This window comes from Macrotis lagotis, chromosome 3 (genome assembly GCF_037893015.1).
Source record: "Macrotis lagotis isolate mMagLag1 chromosome 3, bilby.v1.9.chrom.fasta, whole genome shotgun sequence".
Classification (NCBI taxonomy): Eukaryota; Metazoa; Chordata; class Mammalia; order Peramelemorphia; family Peramelidae; genus Macrotis; species Macrotis lagotis.
The window spans coordinates 61,081,750-61,103,569 of NC_133660.1; the positions used below are offsets into that span (position 1 = coordinate 61,081,750).

The 21,820-nt window shown below is 36.3% G+C and overlaps 1 protein-coding gene across 1 annotated transcript in view; it reads right to left on the minus strand.

The window, feature by feature from the left end:
• TET2 (tet methylcytosine dioxygenase 2) overlaps positions 1 to 21,820 on the minus strand; it is a 157,971-nt gene that overhangs the window by 20,098 nt on the left and 116,053 nt on the right. Inside the window, exons 6-9 of the mRNA XM_074228768.1 lie at positions 20,807 to 20,900; positions 19,466 to 19,674; positions 16,624 to 16,774; positions 9,798 to 9,887 (exon numbers count right to left, since the gene is read on the minus strand). Coding sequence (XP_074084869.1) covers positions 9,798 to 9,887; positions 16,624 to 16,774; positions 19,466 to 19,674; positions 20,807 to 20,900 — 544 coding nt within the window. The remainder of the gene's footprint in view (positions 1 to 9,797; positions 9,888 to 16,623; positions 16,775 to 19,465; positions 19,675 to 20,806; positions 20,901 to 21,820) is intronic.

Sequence of the window (21,820 nt, forward strand, 5' to 3'; positions counted from 1 at the left end):
AAACACTAAAGCTTGATCTACTTCTGATAATATTTCTCAATCATGAATAAAATTTTGTTAAATTCTGATATTAGATATTAGCCATAGACTAAAATGAAGCACTTCCTTTCCTTCTACTTGGAGAGATTCAACATGTGCATATGTAAATAAATTGGAATTGGACCTGTAATTCTATCCATTTGGGGAATTTCCAGTGGAGGAAACATTATCAAGGCCAATTGCTACCTTCTCTGTTACTTCTCTAGTCTCAGAAAGTTTTTCTAGTGTAGAAATATCAAATATCCTCCCCAAATCCCAGTGTGTCCAAATAAGATTAAAATGTAATTCAGAAATATTTGACAAAATAAGTAAAAATACAATAGAATACAAATGTTAGTATGTGGTTTTCTATGTGTTTAATATGTGATAATAGGGGGGGTCCTTATGTATGCTCCAGTGGCCCTTTTCATTGAAGTTTTACACCACTGTGAAGTAAAGTGATTTTCCCAGGGTCAGGTAACTATTATGGAATAGAGGGAAGTCTTGAATTTGACTTGGAGGCCAACTCCTTAACCCCAGAACCATTCTCAGTATCTTATTTGAGGTGAGAGCACCAATAGCTAGGGAGTATGGGTATTCAAGAAGACTTTTAAGAGGTTGTACTTGAGAGGAATCTTGAAAAACTAAAGATTCCTGAAGGCATTGATATGGAAGGAGTACATTCCAGGTACTGGAAACAGCTTGTCCCAAAAGATGAGGGGATGGATTAGCAATCTCTGGAGTCTATTGTCCTGTTTGATTGGAATGCAGAATGTGAGTTATGAGAGAAGAATGCAAAGGTAATTTGGACCCATATTGTGGAGGGTTTTAAAAATGTAAGACTGAGTTTTTATTTTATCTAAGAGAAAACAGAAAACCACTGAAGGTTTTTCAGACGAGCATAATGTGGTTGGTGCTTTGCCACAGGAAGATGATCTTGGCAGCTATTGGGTTGGTGGATTGCAGAAGAAAGATTCTGGAAGCAGATGATGGATTAAACTAGGGTAGTGTCCTATGAATGGAAAGAAGGGGACGGATCAGAAATATGTTATGGTAGTACAAACATTCTGATGGCACAGAGTGAAGAGGAATTAAAGAAAACTCTTGATGAGGGTGAAAGGAGAGTATGAAAACTGACTTGAAGCTTAACATTAAAAAAAAACAAAAACTAGGACCTTGGCAACTATTCCCATCCCTTCCTGGCAAATAGAGGCAAAAGAAATGGAAGTGTGCCAAATTTTATATTCTTGAACTCAAAGATCACTACAGATGGCAATTACAGCCATGAAATTAAAAGATGTTTGCTCCTTGGAAAGAAAGCTATGACAAATCTGGACAGCATATTAAAAAGTAGAGGCGTCATCTTGCCAAGAAAGGTCTGTTTAGTCAAAACTATGTTTTTTTCCAGTAGGAATATATGGCTGTGAGAGTTGGACTATAAGGAAAGTTGAGTTCAGAATAGATGCTTTTAAATGTGGTACTGTAGAAATTTTTGGAGAATCCCTTGGACAGCAAGGAGATCAGATCAGTCAATTTTTTTTAGGTTTTTACAAGGCAAATGGGGTTAAGTGGCTTGCCCAAAGCCACACAGCTAGGTAATTATTAAGTGTCTGAGACCGGATTTGAACCCAGGTACTCCTGACTCCAAGGCCGGTGCTTTATCCACTACACCACCTAGCTGCCCCAGATCAGTCAATTCTTAAAGAAATTAATTTGGGTTATTCACTGGAAGGTCAAATATTAAAGCTGAAGCTTGAGTACTTTGACCACATACTGAGAAGACAGCATTCATTGGAAAAGACAGGAAAAATTGAAGGCAAAAGGAAAAGGGGATGACAGAGGATGAGGTGGATAGAGGTGATGGAAATAATGAATATGAACTTGTATAGAATTTGAGAGATGGGGGGACAGAAGAGCCTGGAATGCTATAGTCTAAGAGGTCATAAAGAGACTTCATGTTTGAAAACGACTACACTACAATAGTTTTATTATGGCTTCATTAAACAAGATAGATTATTTTCATGGGGATTTTCATATCTGGTCATCATAGCAACCTTTTGAAGTAGCTAAGTGCTAGTAGCAACAAAGGACCTGGTAGAAGTAATGCTATGAGTACAGAATGAAGCATAACTCCAAGCAAATTGGAAAGAAAAGCAGTCAACAGATTAAGTAAACAGGTGACAAATAGAAAAGAATGGTCTATTCATTTGGAACAAAGGCACTGTGCCACTTGGGAGCAAATGCAAACTAAAGAAGAATCTTTACATGTGTCTAAAGGAGTTACTACTATTATGTGACTAGCACAGTTGCCTAGGTTCTTTCAGCCATAACTTTAAGCACTGATAAACACCATCAGTAACTAGAGCCCCACAGCTAGATGGCACCTCAAAGTGGCACCAGTATACATTAGATGCATAGGGGGCTGACAAAGAAGTTTTCAAAGCTAATCCATCAATAAGCAAATCTATTAAGTCATTTCTATGTGCCTGGCACTAACTAGGATGCAAAGCAAAACAAGACAACAGTTACAAAAATCTAGTTCCCTCTAAGGAACTAAAAGTCAATACAAGAGGCGATATGCTAACAATTATGCATCAACGAGATAGAAGCAGGTTAAATTGGAGATAATCAACAGAAACTAAATAATGTTGAACTCAGGATCAAACTGCTTTTTGTAAAGCATTGCTTCCTCCATAATTCTCTCTCTCATAGGAATCCAATTCAGTCAATTTATTCCAATGAGATCCATCCTCCAGCAACTGATAAGTGGCATGTTCATATCCTCTTTATTAGAGGAAGAATTAAAATCCTCTAAGCTCACCAACCCATAAGATTATCATGAAATATCTTCCATCTATTGCCTGCCCCCCCATACACACACACACACACACACACACACAAAATTTAAACCATTAGGGCTTAAAATTGCACTAAGATTTTTGGAACACTCTACAGAAAGGATGTAAGAATTTCATTACTTTCTATATAGCTTCATTAATATAAATTTAAAAATAACTATTTGAATCAAGCTCTTCTACATTTATTAGTCATGTGTGTGTCTCTCTGTTAAAGATAATGTTTTGATTTTCTACAAGTATGACTGAGATGCAAATATTTCTTATGGTCAAAACTTAGGCTTAATCAATATTTCCATTTATTGATAACTCTACCTAGGGTATTGGATAGTACTTAAAGTAAAATACAAATATATTCCAGTGTTCTTCAGACAGAATCCCAAATCATGAATTTCATTCCAGATTTGTCTTTAGTTAATATGCTACACCTATATGCTTATGTAAGTTTTTCATATAGGCTTATTTACTTACTAAAAGGCAGGACAGTCAACAAGGCTGTGTGTGAAACTGTTTTAGTGTTATTAGCTATTTTTTTTAGGATTTTGCAAGGCAAATGGGGTTAAGTGGCTTGCCCAGGGCCACACAGCTGGGTAATTATTAAGTGTCTGAGGTCGGATTTGAACTCAGGTACTCCTGACTCCAGGGCCAGTGCTCTATCCACTGCACCACCTAGCTGCCCCTATTAGCTCTTAACTGAATTTAACAATATGAACAAATATCTGTTTAAGGAGAAACTGGTTCGGTTGCCTTTTAAAGTCATTAAATAAAAATTTCATAGACAATATTTTAAAAGCACATTCTTATTTATTTATTTAAGGCAATGGCGTTAAGTGGCTTGCCCAAGGTCACACAGCTAGGCAATTATTAAATATCTGAGGCTGAATTTGAACTCAGGTCCTCCTGACTTCAGGACTGGTACTCTATCCACTGTATCACCTAGCTTCCCCTTAAAAGCACATTCTAATGGGTATGTCATCTTATTTGTTTTGTTTGGGCATTTACATTACTGTTAATTTTGAAAGTCTATTGATATTTCAAGTGCTAGAGAAGAGAAAACTTAGATCAAGTCAACAAAGGCATGGTATCTACAAATAGGCAGGATATATAGCTGAATTTAGAAAAAAATATCTATTGCAGGAAAGAAAACAGTTTGTTCTACATTTCAGTAACCATATATATTTATTTATCAATCCATTTATTCAATGGAAAGTAGTTGCTTGATCCTACTCAATATAAACAACTATTTATTTTAACATGGATAAATGTAATTCCTTCAATTATGCTAATTTAAAAAAATCCATAACATGGTAGGACAACTGGTCAGAGAAAGATTGCTAGGAAGGGCAGAACAAGATGGTGGAGAAAAGGCAGCAACTCACTTGTGCTCTCTTTAAAATCTCTCCAAACACCTTAAATAATGTCATAAAATAATTCCTGGAGTGGCAGAACCCACAAAAGGATGGGTTAAATAATTTTTCAGCCAAAGACAACCTATAAGTTTGGCAGGAAATGTTTGCTGCACTTGGGTGAAAATGGAGTACAGTTCAAGATTGTCCTGAGCAAACCAGTAGAAGGCCTTGGGAACCACTGAATGAACAAAGGCAGCAGCTACTTCTGGAGCTTTCAACCCATGGACAATAATAGGATTTCTTTGCTAGTACTGGCAGTAGGACTCTTGCTTTGACTATACTCAGATCCAGGTTACAGTTCTGGGTAGCAGTCCCAGGGCAAGGAGGAGGACTATCACATAATTGAGTGGGGACCCTCATCACAACTCCAAGGCAGAAGAGGAAAGCTGGTGGTTGCTTGCTTACAGACCAGAGTGTAGACCAGAAGAATAGTAAACACATCTCTCCTTAAATGAAATGGCTTTGGAAGAATTGGAAATATACAGATCCCTAGAAGTATCTCTGAAAACAGGAGCACAAATCACCTGAAGCTTGGGACAATGTGCCTCATTATGGAAGTAGAGCCCCACTTAAGCAAAAAGTCAAGAAATAGAGGGCAGTTAGGTGGCACAATGGATAGAGTACAGCCCTGGAGTCAGGAGAATCTGAGTTCAAATCTGAACTCAGAAACTCAATAATTACCTAACTGTGTGACCCTAGGCAAGTCACTTAACCCAATTTCCTTACAAAAACAAAACAAAACAAAAAACCAAAAGAAAAAAAGTCAAGAAATAGGCTAAGAAAATGAGCAAGCAACAGAAAAAAATTATGACCACAGAAAATTATTATATCACAGAAAATTATTATGATGACAAGGACAATCAAAACACATACATAGAAGATAAAAAAGTCAAAGTTCCTGCTTCCAAATCCTCCAAGAAAAATAGAATTGGTCTTAGACCATGGAAGAACTAAAAAATAATTTTAAAAATCATGTAAGTGATATGGAGGAAAAATAGGGAAGAAAAATGAGAATGATACAAGAAAATCATTAAAAAAATAAACAGCTTGGTAAAGACATTAAAAAATACTGAAGAAAATAATATCTTAAAAATCATAGTAGGTTAAATGATGAATGAGGTACAAAAAAAGCCAACAAGGAGAAGAAAGCCTTGAAAAAATAGAATTGGCCAAATGGAAAACAAGGCACAAAAATTCAGTGAAGAAAATAATTCTTTAAAAATTAGAATTGAGCAAATAGAAGCTAATGACTTTATGTGAAATTAAGAAATAATAAAATAAAACTAAAATAAAGAAAAATAGAAGACAATATGGAAAAGCAACTGCCTGGGAAAGTAGATCCAGAAGCAAATAATTTAATAGTTATTGGATGGGGGCAGCTAGGTGGCGCAGTGGATAGAGCACCGGCCCTGGAGTCAGGAGTACCTGAGTTCAAATCTGGCCTCAGACACTTAATAATTACCTAGCTGTGTGGCCTTGGGCAAGCCACTTAACCCCATTGCTTTACAAAATCCGAAATAATAATAATAATAATAATAATAATAATAATAATGATAATAATAGTTATTGGACTACTTGAAAGTCATGATAAAAAAAAGAAATCATATTTCAAGAAATTATCAAGGAAAAACACCCTGACACTTTAGAATCAGAAGATAAAATAAAAATAGAAAGAATCTATTGATCACTTCTTGAGATCTCAAAATGAAAACTCCCAGGAATATTATTGCCAAATTTCAGAGCAGGAGAAAATATTACAAGCAGACAGAAAGAAAAAAAATCAAATATTGTGGAGTCATAATCAAAATAACATAAGACTTAGCTGTTTCAACCTTAATGGATCAGAGGGCTTGGAATCTGATGTTCTAGAAAGAAAAGGAGTTAGGATTAAAACCAAGAATCACTTATCCAGCAAAACTGAGTATAATCTTTCAGGTGAAAAAAAATGAAATAGAAGACTTTCAAGTATTTCTGATGAAAAGACCAGAGCTAAATAGAGAATTTGAATTTCAAATGTGAGATTCAAAAAAAGACAAACAGGAAAGGGATTTAAAGGGGGTAAACTTTTTCTATTCCTATTCGGTAAGATGATACTTGTAAGTCATAAGAACTTTCTCATGAGCTGAATATGAAGGAATGATATGTAAAAATATAATTAAGGAATTCCTCAAAGAGGAATGTACTAGCAAAAAGAGAAAGGGAGAGGCAGAATGAGGGAAATAATCTAACATAAAAGAGTCAAGAAAACATTTTACAGTAGAGGGGAAGATGGGGAAGGGGGGAGAAATGAGTGAACCTTACTCTCATCATAATTGACTCAAAGATGGAACTATATATGTGTATATATATATATATATATATATATATGTATATGTATGTATGCACACATTCCATTGGGTATAGAAATCTGTTTTACCTTATGGGAAAATAAGAGGTAAAGGGCATAAGAGAAGTGGGTGGAATGATAGAAGGGAGGGCAGATTAAGATGGGGGGTGGTAGTCAGGAGCTAAATTCTTTTGAGGAGGGAATGGGTGAAAGGAGAGAAAGAATAATATAAATGGGGGGAGTAGGATGGAGGGAAATATAGTTAGCAATAGAAATTGTGAAATATTTTTGAGGCAAGCTTCTCTGATAAAGGCTTTACTTCTCAAACATATAGAGAACTGAGTCAAATTTGTAAAAATAAGAGCCATTCCCCAATTGATAAATGGCCAAGAAATATGAGCAGATAGTTTTCAGATGAAGAAATCAAAGCTGTCTACAATTATATGAAAAAAATGGTCTAAATTAGTATTGATTAGAAAAATGCAAATTAAAACAACCTGAGATAATACCCTCCACCTATCAGAAATGATGAATACTGGAGGGGATGAGTGAAAATAGGTATATAATGAACTGTTGGTAGAATTGTGAACTGTTTCAACCATTTTTAAGAACAATTTGGAACTTTGCCCAAAGGACTAAAAACTGCATACCATTATGATACTGCACAGAGACCAAAGGAAAAAAAAAGGACCTGTATGCATGAAAATATTTATAGCACTTTTTTTTTTACTGGAAAAGAATTGGAAAACAAGGGAATTCCCAAGCCTTGGGGAAGTATTGCTAAGAATAAATAAATGATAAATTAAAAAAAATTTTTTAAAGGACCAAAAACAATCCATTTCATAAGGATAACATGGATGACAAGTTAAGAAATACTTCTCTGGGGGGAGGGGAGAAATATGAAAATGGAATTTGATCGTCTTTAATATTAAACTCGGAGTTCAGATCACCTCTCATATTTTGTGCTAGTCAGAGCAACTATAAAGAAATATGACCATTTATGGACACCATCCTTTAAGAGAGTTATCAGTAATGTAGACAGTATCCAGAGAAAGGTAGCTAGGGTATAAGGTCAAGAAACTATAGTAGGTGAAAGAACAGAGGGTCTTAAGCTTATAAAAACTAACACTTTTGCAAGAATGGTGGAAAAATTGTAAAACTTGAAATTAATAAAATCTTTCTAAAGAAAAATAAAAACCCAACACTTTTGTTGGGACTGAGGAAGGGAAGGGAAATGGCTCATAATAGTTTTTTTCAACTATATAAAGAAATATTATGTGAAAGAGACACTGACTACTCTGTATTGTTCCATATTAAAGGAAAAGCTTTTCTCATGGAGAATTTCCCTATATCAATGAAATAACAGGTATGGACCAAAAATAGGTCTCTTAGGCTTGTTTGGGCTTGCCTATATTGCTTAATATGAAAGTATCTTGTGGAATTTTTGGAGCATGAGCAGATCAACCCACCCAGGCCCTTTGTGATCTGTACCACATTGATGAGTGTGACTTTCTTTGATTGGTTGGGGGACAGGCGTAAGCTTATATACATCTTTTAAAAACCATTCAATTTGAATAGTTTTTTCAGATTCCAAAAAGGTTTTCCCTTTATTTAAACAGAACTGAGGCCAATGAGTAGAAATTATAGACAAATTTTGACTAATTATAAAGATATCCTCTCCTGGAAAGTATATATAAGGCATCCAAAAAGGTTGATCTCTTATGGCAGAAAGTTAGCAAGCAGTATGGGAGTCCAGGAAAAATACATATATGCATAGTTAATCATCAAATTAGGTATTGTTAGATACATGGAATCACTGAAAGAGTAATTGTATTTCTTGCAGCCCCCTCCCCATGCTGTCCCTTGGGATTTTTCTAGGTCTTCTTTCTCCATGTCCTCTTAGATCTCTATCCCTGTTTATTTTTTGCTTTCTCGAGAGGTCAGTCTGAGGTGACCTGTCAGATCACTTCTAGCTTTAAGGGGAGTCAATATAGTTTTGAAAAAAATACACAGAGAAAGAGTGAAGGAAGTCTATTGTTAGAAAGCCCTTTCTCCATTGGTATTTACCCAGAACTACTTGAAATCCCCTGTTCCTTTTCTCCTTTTCTGCCCCACCCTTTCCACTCCTTATCCTAGAGTGACCCTCTTTAGCCTTCTCCTTGCTGAATTCCTATTTTAGAATTTGGAACCAACTCCAATGGTTTGAAACTGGGGGATAGTACCTTTTTCTGTTTTCTTTTTTTAGGGTTTTTTTTTTTTTTTTTTTTTTTTTTGGCAAGGCAATGTAGTTAAGTGGCTTGCCCAAAGCCATATAGCGAGGTAATCATTAGGTGTCTGATATCGAATTTGAACTCAGGTCCTCCTGACTCCAGGGCTGGTGCTCTATCCACTGCACCACCTAGCTGCCCTCATAATACCTTTTTCTACTGTCTATCAAGGAGAGGAAAAAGCTTCTAGGCCCTCTACAGGGACCAGAATTTAAAGCATTTCTTTGGTTCCCACTCTGTTGAGAATCCCTAGAATCCCATGGTCCTGAATGCTCAGCATGGAGTCTGGTAGATAGTCAATGCTTAAGAAATTCTTGTTGGCTTACTGACTTGGATACATTTCACTATAGGAATGTTCATATAGTTGGTGGCAAGGTTTATAACAACATTAATAGTGTATTCTGCTTTAGGTATATTAAGTACTGTCCTGAGAATGCCAAGCAACTGAGTTACATATGAACTTTTCTAATGTAACCTATTTGTAAATTGGCTACAGTATGCTTAAATAAGCACATACTATACTTTCACTTTTATATTTATAGGTATAGACATATAATAAGGGCTGAGTTGTAGGTATAAGTAATGAGAATCATTAAGGAAAGCATAGGACCTTCTATTAAATGTCAAATTACAGACTCAAAGAAATCAGTTTAAATAACAAATGCATGTAAGAGATTGATAAAAAAGATGAAATAACTCAACAATAGTAAACTAATCTTTATAATCAAAAAGCAGCAGCAATTTTCCCTATTTTGTTGCCCCCTTCCCCTACTTTCTAGTTGTGAGTCACTAATTTTTGCATACAAAGGAAAGTCATAGGTTTTAGTGGAGGAAACACCTTTTATTTAGAAAAGAATACAGATCAAAAAATTCACAAATAAGTAAATTATTACAGTGATATCATCAACTACTTAAAACTTACCTGGTTATTATATGCATCCGGTGCAAGTTTCTTATATGTCGGTGCCATCAGAGTAGATAGATTTTGCAAATGGGATTCCAATTTCTCTTCCTATGTAAAATAAAACAATTATAGATTAATCTATATAAAATTACTTTCTCTCATATGAAAAAATTAGCTTTGGATTGCCTATAACTTTGGCGATTTCCTTACTTATATAACCTCATGTGAGAAATAATTCATTTGGACCCCTACTCTATTCCAATCAGCATCAATCAATTTGATGTGATTCTATGGGGATAGTGATTATTGGTTCTGTATATTAAGCCCCAGAGTTGTGAGCTGTGAATTTTAAGACCATTTGCTTAATCATTGGAACTAGAGGCCTTCTACCCTTGTTTTTCCTTGTCTTGGTGACCAAAATCAGTGTAGCAGAAGTGACTCAATTGCATGAAAAGTTCCTATTCTCTCTGCCCCCATATGTTCTTACAGCCTGTCCCATCTCTTTCTGCCTAACCTAAGAAGGAACCCATTGAACATTAAACTTATGACTACTTAGTGGAGATAATCCTTGGTATATTCAGCTCATGACCAAGCTGACATGTCATTTTTTGCTTATTTTAGTTTATGCATCATATGTTTACCAATGAGATCTTGTATTTTGCCATGCCTCTCTGGGTATTTGGGTATCAAATTATAATTGCAAGATATCTAAAGGGGATATATCAGATTTTGAGGAAGATAAGAGTTCTTTTTATTATTAGAGAAGACCATAGGCCCTTTAATAAAGTGCTATTATCTCAGAGCTCTGCCACAGTTTCTTTTATTGTAGGTGGGACAATTTTATTTCCCACATTTACACCTTAAAATACAGGATGTTTTTGCATTTTATCATAATATGCATAATTTTATTTTTTATTCTCATTTTGTACAAATTTTTTTTTACATTAATAAAATATTCTTGTTTAAAAGTAAACAAAATACCCCCTCCCCCCATGAATATAGACTTGCTTGAGCAATAAAGTAAAGGGGAGAAAAAAAAATTGAAATTAAAAAATAATAATAATAACAATTGTAGGTATGGCCAGGTGGCACAATGGATGAAGCACCAGCCCTGGAGCCACAAGCACCTGAGCCCACATCCAGCTCCGTAGACCCAACAATCACCCAGCCATGTGACATGCAAGCCACCCGATCCCCACTGCCCTGCAAAAACCAAAAAGAAGAAAAAAAGACCCAAAATAAAATAAAATAGTAATAATAATAGTAGGGGTGGCTGGGTGGTGGACAGAGTATCGGCCCTTGAACCAGGAGCACCCGGGTCCAAATCCGGCCTCAGACACCCAAAGATCACCCTGCTATGTGGCCCCAGGCAGGCCACCCAGCCCCATTTGCTCTGCACCCCCCCCAAATAATAATAATAAAAAATGGGCTTCAGTCTTTGTTCCAAAACCAGCAACTCTGTCATGGGTGGATCACATTCTATATGATAAGTCCATCACAAAAGTTACTTCCATATTTTTCCAATGTTGCCATTGCTGATCTCAACTCCCTCCTTTCTTATTTCTCCACTACCATGTACTATATTTTCTCTCTCCTTTCACTCTGACTCTGATGTAGGGTCACTGAGAGGCACAGCAGACAGATCCCTGGTCCTGGGGCCAAGAGGCCCTGAGCCCCCATACCACCCCTTAGGCCCAGCATACACCTGGCCCTATGGTCCTGGACAGGCCTTCCAATCCCAGCCCCTTGCAAGAAGTAAAAAAGAAAATGTGTTATATCTGACCACTCTCCCCATCATGGTCCATCCTCTCCTCCTTTATTCACATCCCCACCTCTTCCCCCTGCTCCCCCCCTCCTTCTTACTCCAGATGCCTATACCCCATTGAGTATATATGCTGTTTCCTCTCCTAGCCACCTCTGATGGGAGCAAAGGTTCCCTCATTCCCCCTTGCCTCTCCCCTTCCATACCATTGCAATAGCTCATTGTAATAAAGAAAAATCTTATTATATGAAATATCTTGGCCTATTCCCCCTCTCCTTTTTCTTTCTCCCATTACACTTCCCTTTTATTCTATTGACTCCATTTTTACACCATATTTTATCTTCGAATTCAGCTTTCTCCTGTGCTTCAACTATAAAAGCTCCCTCTGCCTGCTCTATTAACTGAGAAGGTTCATACGAGTATTATCAGTGTCATTTTTCTATGCAGGAATACATGCAGTTCATCAGCAAGTCCCTCATATCCCCCCCCCCCCTTCAGTCTCCATGCTTCACCTGAGTCCTGTATCTGAAGATCAAACCTTTTGTTCAGCTCTGGCCATTCCAAAAGGAACATTTGAAATTCCCCTGGTTCAATGAAAGTCCATCTTTTTCCCTGGAAGAGGACATTCAGCCTTGCTGGGTAGTTCATTCTCAGTTGCATTCTAAGCTCTTTTGCCTTCCGGTATACAATATATTCCAAGCCCTACGAGCTTCCAATGTAGTTGCTGCTAAGTCCTGTGTGATCCTGACTGCAGCTCCATGATATTTGAATTGTGTCCTTCTGGCTACTTGTAATATTTTCTCTTTGACTTGGGAGTTCTGGAACTTGGCTATAATATTCCTAGGGGTTGATTTTTTGGGATCTCTTTCTTGGGGGGAATGGTAGATTCTCTCCATTTCTGTTTTGCCCTCTGCTTCTAGAATATTAGGGCAATTTTCCTGTAGTAATTCTTTGAAAATGATGTCAAGGCTCTTTTCCTGATCATGACTTTCAGGTATTCCAATAATTTTTAAATTATCTTTCCTAAGTCTGTTTTCCATATTGGTTGTTTTTTCAATGAGATATTTCACATTTTCTTGTAATTTTTCATTTTTTTGGTTTTGAAGTATTGATTCCTGCTTTCTGGTAAATTCGTCAATCTCCCTGAATTCTATTCTTTGTCTGAAGGATTTGTTCTCCTCAGAGAGTTTTCTTATCTCTTTTCCCATCTAGCTAATTTTGCTTTTTAAAGCATTCTTCTCCTCCATAACTTTTTGAACTGTTTTATCCATTTGACCTAAGCTGGTTTTTAGCATGCTATTTTCTTCAGCATTTTTTGGGATTTCCTTGACTAAGCTGCTGACCTCATTTTCATGTTTTTCCTGCATTTCTCTCCTTTCTTTTCCCAGTTTTTCTTCTAACTCCCTCATTTGATTTTCAAAGTCTGTTTTGAGCTCTGTCATAGCCTGAGCCCAATTTCTGTTTTTCTTGGAGTCTTTAGATGCAGGAGCTTGTGCTTCCTTGTCTTCAGAGTGAGTGTTTTGACCCTTCTTGGGCTCACAGGCAAAATATATCTCAATGGTGTTCCTCTTGTTCCTCTGCTTGCTCATTTTCCCAGCCTGAGCCTGTTTTTGGGGTGCTTCCTGAGCTTTTGGGACATTCCCACAAGGGTATCTCAGTGTGTGAGGCTCCGTCCTTCTTCCTGGTCTGTGAATGACCTTATGCACCCCCCTCTGCCACAGGGCTCAGGTGGAGGGGGCCCTGCTGTTCTATGGGGGGGCCTAGACTGTGATCAGGATCTGAATGTGGTCAGAGCCCCAGCGTCCTGTTCCAGCGGCAGAGGACAGAGCTCTGCAGTCTCTCTTCAACTCCCCTCCCTAGGTTCAATGGGCTCATGACCTGGGGACTCCTGCTTACCAGCTCTACCTGCTTCTTTTTCCTGGATCTGCCCTGCTGAGACTGCTTGCTGTGTGCCCTGAGGGCTGGGCTCCATGTGCTCACTCTGGCAGAGGTCCCCCGCTGTTCCCCCACTTTGTGCCCGGTGGTAACCTTGGGGTGTAGCCCCTGAGACCCCCCCACTGCTGTGAGCCATGGATCCCAGCATCCTGGGGCTGCCTCCGGGAGGCTGAAGTTCTTTCACTCTGTCAGGCCACCCCTCTGGTGGGCTGCCCCTCCGACCCCGGGGAGCAGAGCCTTTCTGCTCTTTTCTAGGTTACCTTGAGTAGGAGAACTGCCTCACTGGGTCTCTCTGTGGGTTCTGTCTCTAGAAAGTTTAGTTAGAGTCCTTAGCTTATGAGTTTTATCAGAAAGCGCCTAAGACTGGATCCTTTCTTGTTGCCATCTTGGCTCCGCCCCTAATATGCATACTTTTCAAAGTGAACTGATACTGGTAATCCAGATATTCTATCCATGTTCTATCAAATATTTGGCTCTTTGCAGATGTCTATTGGATTGATTTACATTTTTAATAACATACTCAATATGACAGTACCAAACATATATTTGGAAAGAAAGAAAATTAGTTTTCTTACTTTTCCATTAGGACCCAAAGAGAACTGCAAAGCCACCCTTGGTTAACTATATTTATAAGTTTCTAAGTACTCATAAAAATTATCTCAGTAAGTCAAAATGAGATTTCCATGCTTCAATAAAAAATCAACTGAGATTCTTCCAATATGAATCAAAGCCTTGAAGTAAGATTTTGAATGTGTTCAACATAAATAAGAATCTTTTCAAGTGAAATATATTTGGGGATTTTTGTTGTTGCTAATTTGATTTTGATTCAGTACAACATTCCAACAATTCAGGGAATTCCCAGGTGAGGAAACTTCTCCATTAAAGCAACTATTGTACAACTCCTAGCTTCATATCATCTGGAGACATTGACAGGGTAAATCACTTGCCCAAGGTCAATTGACCAGTATGTTTCTTGGGTGGGACTTGAACCTATGACCTTCTGACTTAAAGGTTACCTTTCTACTATCACATATTATTTCAAACTTATAGATATGGAAAAGTGTCTCATAATATCAAGTTGCTCTATTCTTTCTTCATGTTTAGTATTCTAATTTTGACTACAAATATATTATCAGCTAAAAGATAATAAACCTGGCATCAAATGAAAAAAGAGAGGCAGCCTAGTCTCCATTTATCCTATTTTAGATGGTGAGTCAGATTTGTATTCTCTGTAATTCCTTATAATTTTGCTCAGAATTGAAACTGTATCCTATTTATTCTCAGGGAATATTCTGGTTACCTCTTCCATTTAGTGTATATGAATCCCTGATCCAGGAGATAAGAATTTATAGACATGATTTGAAATTACTTTTTAATAGATAAAATAAAACTGGTTGTCATCATAAAAAATGCCACTGTTCATTTGGTCTATGAAATCACCATGACTTCTATATACTAAAAAGGACATTTGTGCATTTAGGTAATATTCTTTTAAAATGGAAGCAATGTGAATGTCCTTTAGGGAACCTTTACATTACTAATCCAAGAATACTTGGCTTTTCATTTTCTTACTCTTCATTAGCAAACTATTAGAGCCATAAACCGAATAAGACTCAGTTTTCAAAAGGCAGGAAGAGATATCAATATTTTTACTTATTCAAGTTGTATATGCATAAATACATTGTTTACAATTGAAATTCTTTTACAAAATAAAATGTTTTGTTCTGGATTCCTGGAATATTGATCATAGTTGAGATGCAAAGCTTATCAAGATTTTCGATCAACCAATAATTGGTTGTATTATCCATCCTGTAGACCACATGATACTCAAAAGTTATTAAAAAGAAATGGGGGGGGGCAAGAAAGAGAATTCACTCTACTTTGACGAAAAAACTTCTTAAGGAAAATTTTTTTTTAAATAACAAAATTTTGATAAATTGATTGCCTAGTTATTTTGGTAGTAATACCACCTAAGCATTAGATTAGCAATAAACGATTCTGTTACAACCCAAGAGCAACATTTTCATGATGATTTCCCACAAAAAAAATATAGACAATACACAATATAAATAAGAATAAAGTCTGGTATATTTTGATTTGGATATCCTAAGATAAGGTCTCTATATTTCTATAACACTAGAAATATAAAGTACTTCATATCCTCATTTAAATTTAACAATTTTCTTAACAATTCTCAAACACATTGGGATTTCATTTCAAGACAAAAAATAATTTGGGATGATGTTTTGCCAATCTATTGTTATGAGGATGATATACTTCCTCTATAAATATTACTACCTTCATTTATGTAACGTTTTACACTTTATACAGATCTCATCTATATTAACTCATGGGTCCCTCTATGCATTCTGTGGGTTAGATGAGAACAGGGATAATTACCATCATTTTATAGGTTATACAGATGAGATGGAGTTTATTAGTTCATTTTTCTTTGTATTCCCAGTCCTCAGCACAGTGTCAGACATATAATACAGTGCTTCACAATTGCTGGTTGACCGATTAGATGAATCAGGATTTGAATCCAAGTCACTAGTTTATTCCTTTATAATAATCATGGATTTAGCACTAGAAAGGACCTTAGAGGTTACAGGATCCAAGCTATTCCTTTTGCATTATGTGGAAACTGAGGTTCAGCGACGGTAAGTGATTTATCCAAGGTCATGCAGCTAGTGAGTAACAGAGGCAGGATTCAAACACACATCTCCTTGAGTGCAGGTCCAATACTTTTTTCCATGACAATCATATAACATTACCCTCTTGCTTCAATAGTAATTCAGGGTAATTATAAATAACCTCCACATTCAATGTGTAGAATACAAATAAGTGATTTAGCTGAGATATTGATCATCCTACCTCTAGAGTGGTATAATAGAAATATGATATGAAAGGACTCAGGCTTGAATTGAAAGTCAGCTATTTACTATACATATAACTTTAACTAAGTCACTCCCCATCACCAGACTTCACTTTTTTTACCTGTAACATTGGGTGATTGAGCTGAATGGTCTTTAAGGTCTCCTTCCAGCTATCAGTTCCATGAACTCATTTATTGATGAGTTCCTAGATTTGGTGACTACAAAAGATGAAAGACATTTGACAGAAGGAAATGAAAAATGAAAAACCAACCTCTTTTGGATCATCCCCAAGCAGCTTAAATTTCCTTGGAATCTTGCTTCTGGCAAACTTACATCCATTGTAGTACATACTCCATGAGCAGCCAAAAGAAAAAGAAGCACCACAGGTTTCTGGATCCAATCCCTGACAGGCACAGGTTCGCCTGAGGAATCAAAGAAACACTAATGTCACTAGGTGTGTGCTTAGATAGACTGTTTTCTTCAGATGTTGTATCATGGTTAGGTTTAAAAGTGAGTTTTAAAAATAACTCTACACCACACAACTCTACACCATACAAATGGAAAGAATTTATGGCACAGGGCAACACTGTAACGGCAGACATATCACCCTAACTCACCTGAAGTGAAAACATGGCTAACATAGCCCAGTCAGAAAACAGAAATTACAACTAGTTTGTTGAATGAAACAGTTGGCTTTTGTTTGGAGAAAAATACCAGAACATATTTTTAAATTTAAATTTCCCAATTATGGCTTTTCTGTGGAATAGAATATTAAGTATTCAATGTAAGGCAAAGGGTATTAATGAATGCAGTGGCAATGCCTGATTAAATTTAAACATTTAAATCTGAGTTAGCAGTCCCAGATGTGGACTTATCCTCTGTTTTGGACAGAAAACCTCAATCTTGACTTCTACCATGAGAATATATGAATGGTTCCAAAAAAAGACATCTACTGCCCCAAACTCCTTGCAGATGTTGGTGATCCTCAAATTTGATTTATTGCATATTTTCAGATATTTTATCTTTTATGTCCTTAAAAATATTGTTATATGAGATAAGTCTTGGAGGGGGAATGAAAAGATACTAGGATAAATTTTAGTGATGTAAAAAATCTGATAAATCTCAAATAAAAATATATGTGTGTTTAAATTATTGAGCTATTATTTAAATATAAAATATGAAAAAAGATTATATAAAACAACCGTGTTTTTTGAAAGTTCATCAGCAACTCATTAGGCCAAAATGTCAATTTAGAGTCATTGTAATTAATTGTTGGAGTTTAGAGAGATAACCATCCAAAATGAAGACACCAAGGCACCAAATGAAGCTGTCTCTTGTCTGTCTGCTCCTCCTCCTCTTCCTCCTCTTTTCCCTCTCTTCCCCCCCCCCCCAATGATAAAGGGGATGAAAAGACAAAATGAAATCATCTCTGCCCTTAAAGACCTTTAATTTCATAGGGGAAGACAATAGGTAAAACATAAATATATACAAATGTGTATTAAAACAAATAAAAAGCAATCTGAAGGGATATAAGCAATTGAAGGGATGAGGAAAGGTTTTATTTCAAAGGAGATATGCAAACCCAGAAATCTATTTCATACATTTTGGAAAAAGGAGAAGATATAAGAAATAGAAAAGAAGAGAAAAATTTAAGAATTGTGGAACTGAATCTAAATATCATATACTCTTGTTGGAACATTATGACTGAATATTATAGAAATGGTAGGGGATATGGGTTGGAAATGACTGAATCAATGGGTCATTGGACCTGAATTCAAATTCCATCTCCGAAGCTTATTGACCGTGTAAACTAGTAAAAGCCAATTAAACCTTCCTATGCTTATATTCAAACTGAACATTTTGGGTTAGATAGCTTCTGAAGTTTCTTCTATGTTCTATGACCCCATGATATTTCTCTCCATAAGCATGAATGAGAGCATACATAAAATGTATTTTTTTCAGTAAATGTGATGAGGGCCAGAATTAGAATCCTGAAGACCCTTGATCATAGGGAGAGAAGAATATTTTAATTATTATGGCTCTCATATGACTATCTAATAGCAACCATTTTGATCAAAGCTGTGTCGGGCCAGTTGTGAATGACTCTAGCACTGATTCCCTATACATTCTTGGATTCATTTGTTTAAAAGCAGAATTCTTCTTGATTTTAAAGCTTCAACTCATCACTGTGGATTATTATATTTTGCTCATATATATTAATGTTGTTATTTAGTCATTTCAGTTGTGTCCAACTCTTTATAATCTCATTGGGAGTTTTGTGGGCAAAGATACTGGAGAGTTTTGCCATTTCCTTCTCTGGCTTATTTCAGAGATGAAGAAACTGAAGCAAACAAGGTTAAGTGCTTTGCCCAGAGTTACACAGCTAGTGAGTGTATGATGTCAGATTTGAACTCGAGAATGAATTTTCCTGACTTTAGGTCTGACACTCTATCCATTGCTCCACTTAACTGACCTACATGTTTTAATTCACTTGACCAAAAAAACATACCCCTCTAAACTCAAAAGCAGATTATCCTTTGTTTATAGAAATCTTAGTCAGATTCAATGCTAGATCACACAAGAGTTTTGGGATACATAAAAAAACGTAACATGACTCTTGGTTTCCAATCACCTTCACTTCATACTTGGACATATTTCTTAAAATCCCTATTCAAATACAAATTCCCCCTCCCCCCTTTTTTTTGTAAATACTAGGAAGGCCTTAAATTACTCAGATTGGTTTTTGCTAAGTGGATTGCCCAAGGCCACTTGGCTAGGTAATTATTAAGTGTCTGATGCCAGATTTGAACTCAGGCCCTCTTGACTCCAGGGCCAGTGCTCTATCCACTGCGCCTAGCCACCCTTCAGATTGTTTTCATACAGCATGCCTGAATGTTTCAATTCTCTTATTACAAAATGTTGAAATGAAAGCTCTAATAACTCACTGTTAAGACAGAGCAGGGCCCCAGGGCTCAAGTCTCATGATTCCCCAGTAACAATTAAGACTTTTAACTAATTCATTTAGGGTAAGAACTACTCCAAGAGAACTTCTAGATTTCTGGTAGTATGTCAATGTAATAAGTGAGGAAAAGAATGCAACTTGCTTCACTTACTCTTCATTCAGTGCACACCGTCGGTTGGTGAGGGTGCCATATTTCCTTAGCGTTTCAGTGAGTTCGGAGTATAATCTATCTGCGAGGGAAAGTGGGATTCCCTCCCACACCAGAATGAGGATCACAATCACAGCTGCCTCACAGGTATGTCCGGCTCGCTCCCGAACCAAACACAGTAGCTTTTCTTCATTGCAACTTCTACGAACTACCTGCATAGACCACAGTTTCACCCCAAACACAAAGAAACACCAAACAGACAAAAAATTGTTTTTAGTAAAAAAAAAAAAAACCCACAGACACATATTTAGATATATTGCAAAATTGGAACTATACTCATCAGACCATGGCAGATTTTCTTTACTTTTGATGGATAAGGGCAGGGGTCTCGACTTTGTCAATGGACAAGAAGAAATGGAGGGACACTTAATTCTTCTTTGCTTAATTCAATGTATTAGGGAATGGTTACCAAATGATATCTTCAGTGTGTCTAGTACCAGGTGACAGGGACATTTGCTTTCTTTGTTAAATAAAGGGTCAAACAGCCCACTGAATAGAGCACTGAATTTGGAAAATTTGATCAGGAAAATTTGAGTTCAAATCCAACTTCAGACAATTGTTAACTGTGTGACAACAGCACCTAAATTTCAGGGTTGTTGTGAGAATAAAAATGAGATAACGTATAGGTTGAAGAAATGCTAGCTGTTATTATCAGTGTAATGAAATCACTATTGGGCTATGTTCTCTGAAGGAGTAAACCCTGAGCAGTTATCAGGAGGAATCTTTTCTTTCACTTTGATATTATTCTATTAAGCTCCAGTTGCTAACCAGATCATTTTTCCCCCAATCAATCAACAAGAATTTATTAAGTGATTACTGAAGGTGAGCAAGTGGGATAAACCCTGTAGGATTTACAAAGGAACAGTAAAATCAGTCCCTTGAGGAGCTGACATTGGTGATGCATTTAAAATGCAGAATGAGACACATAAATTTGGATAGGGCCAATGTGGGAATTTGTTTTCTTGATAATACAGATTTGCTAAAATGATATTTTTTTAATTGAGGGAAGGGGAATTATGTGAGGGAAAGAAAATAAATGTTTATTAACTGCAAGAAAATAAAATTTAATTAAAAAACTCAGGACATATCTACATATATGTTCATAAATGTACATATATTTTAAAACAGTCTGCTTTCCTAGAAAAGGTAGCCAGGCTAGAAAAATTATATAAAATATATATTCTTAAAATGATAATAGTTTTCAGGTCATTTCTTGATTGGGCAATTGGATTTCTAAAATGGGAATGATCAAAGTACTGTGATGCTTTGTATTACTTTACTTACCCATTTAGCAATAGGGCATCCCTGAGAACTCTTGCCTTCTTTACCAGTATAGATGACTCTTTCAATCCTAATAGCTTTGCCCTTCTGTCCAAACCTTAAAAAATAAAATACAAAACCACACACACACACACACACACACACACACACACACACACGTAATGAACAGATGGACCTGGTAATATGGTCAACAAAAGCATGTATTCTGAGAGCACTTCCAATTCTATGACTGAAACATTTAAAAGTACTCTACCATTTACTTTTAAAAATCATGCCCGAGCCATTGAAAATGGGCAAGAATAAATTGTTTCAATCTTGTTTCTCTCAGTAGAAAAATATCTATCAATGAGCCGTAAAGGACCATTTTGAAAATAGTGCTTATTAGGCGATAGCTATTGAAAACTCATTCTGACACAAAATCTCAAAAGCCTTAAAGGTTTCCTTTTATTTTGCTAAATGCAGCTATATAGATCATGCATTTAATTAATTTCCATTCACTATTCAATGTAATCATTTTGAAATTTTAAAGAATTCATCTAAGATTTTAGATGTTACAATGCCTTTATTTCCACTGCTTTCCTTTAAGGGTCTAGTTTAATACACAGACAAACTCTTAGGCATGCATTTTGGAAGCAAAGATAACTTTAACGTGGATTCTGTTTCTCCCTTATGCCTAGACATTCCCTGCTAATGGGTCAAGCACTTAGTAAGACATACTATTACTAGTAGACCACTAGGGAATGGGTCATTAGTTCATTTGTATACATTTAGGTGTCTAACTTGCTAGCAAGAATTTCTTAGGAATGAGATAGGACTCAAGACAAGCATTTCTTCTGTGTCTGAGGTATCAATGTATTTTAATAATTAGACAAAATATTATTAAAGAAAAGGGTATAAAATCATGTAGGGACTCAACCACCCTCATTAACAACTATGACATGGAGTCATAGAACCCTACATTCATGGATTACTCTCATTATGGCTGACTACTCACAGATAGAGCTACTGTAGATTGCA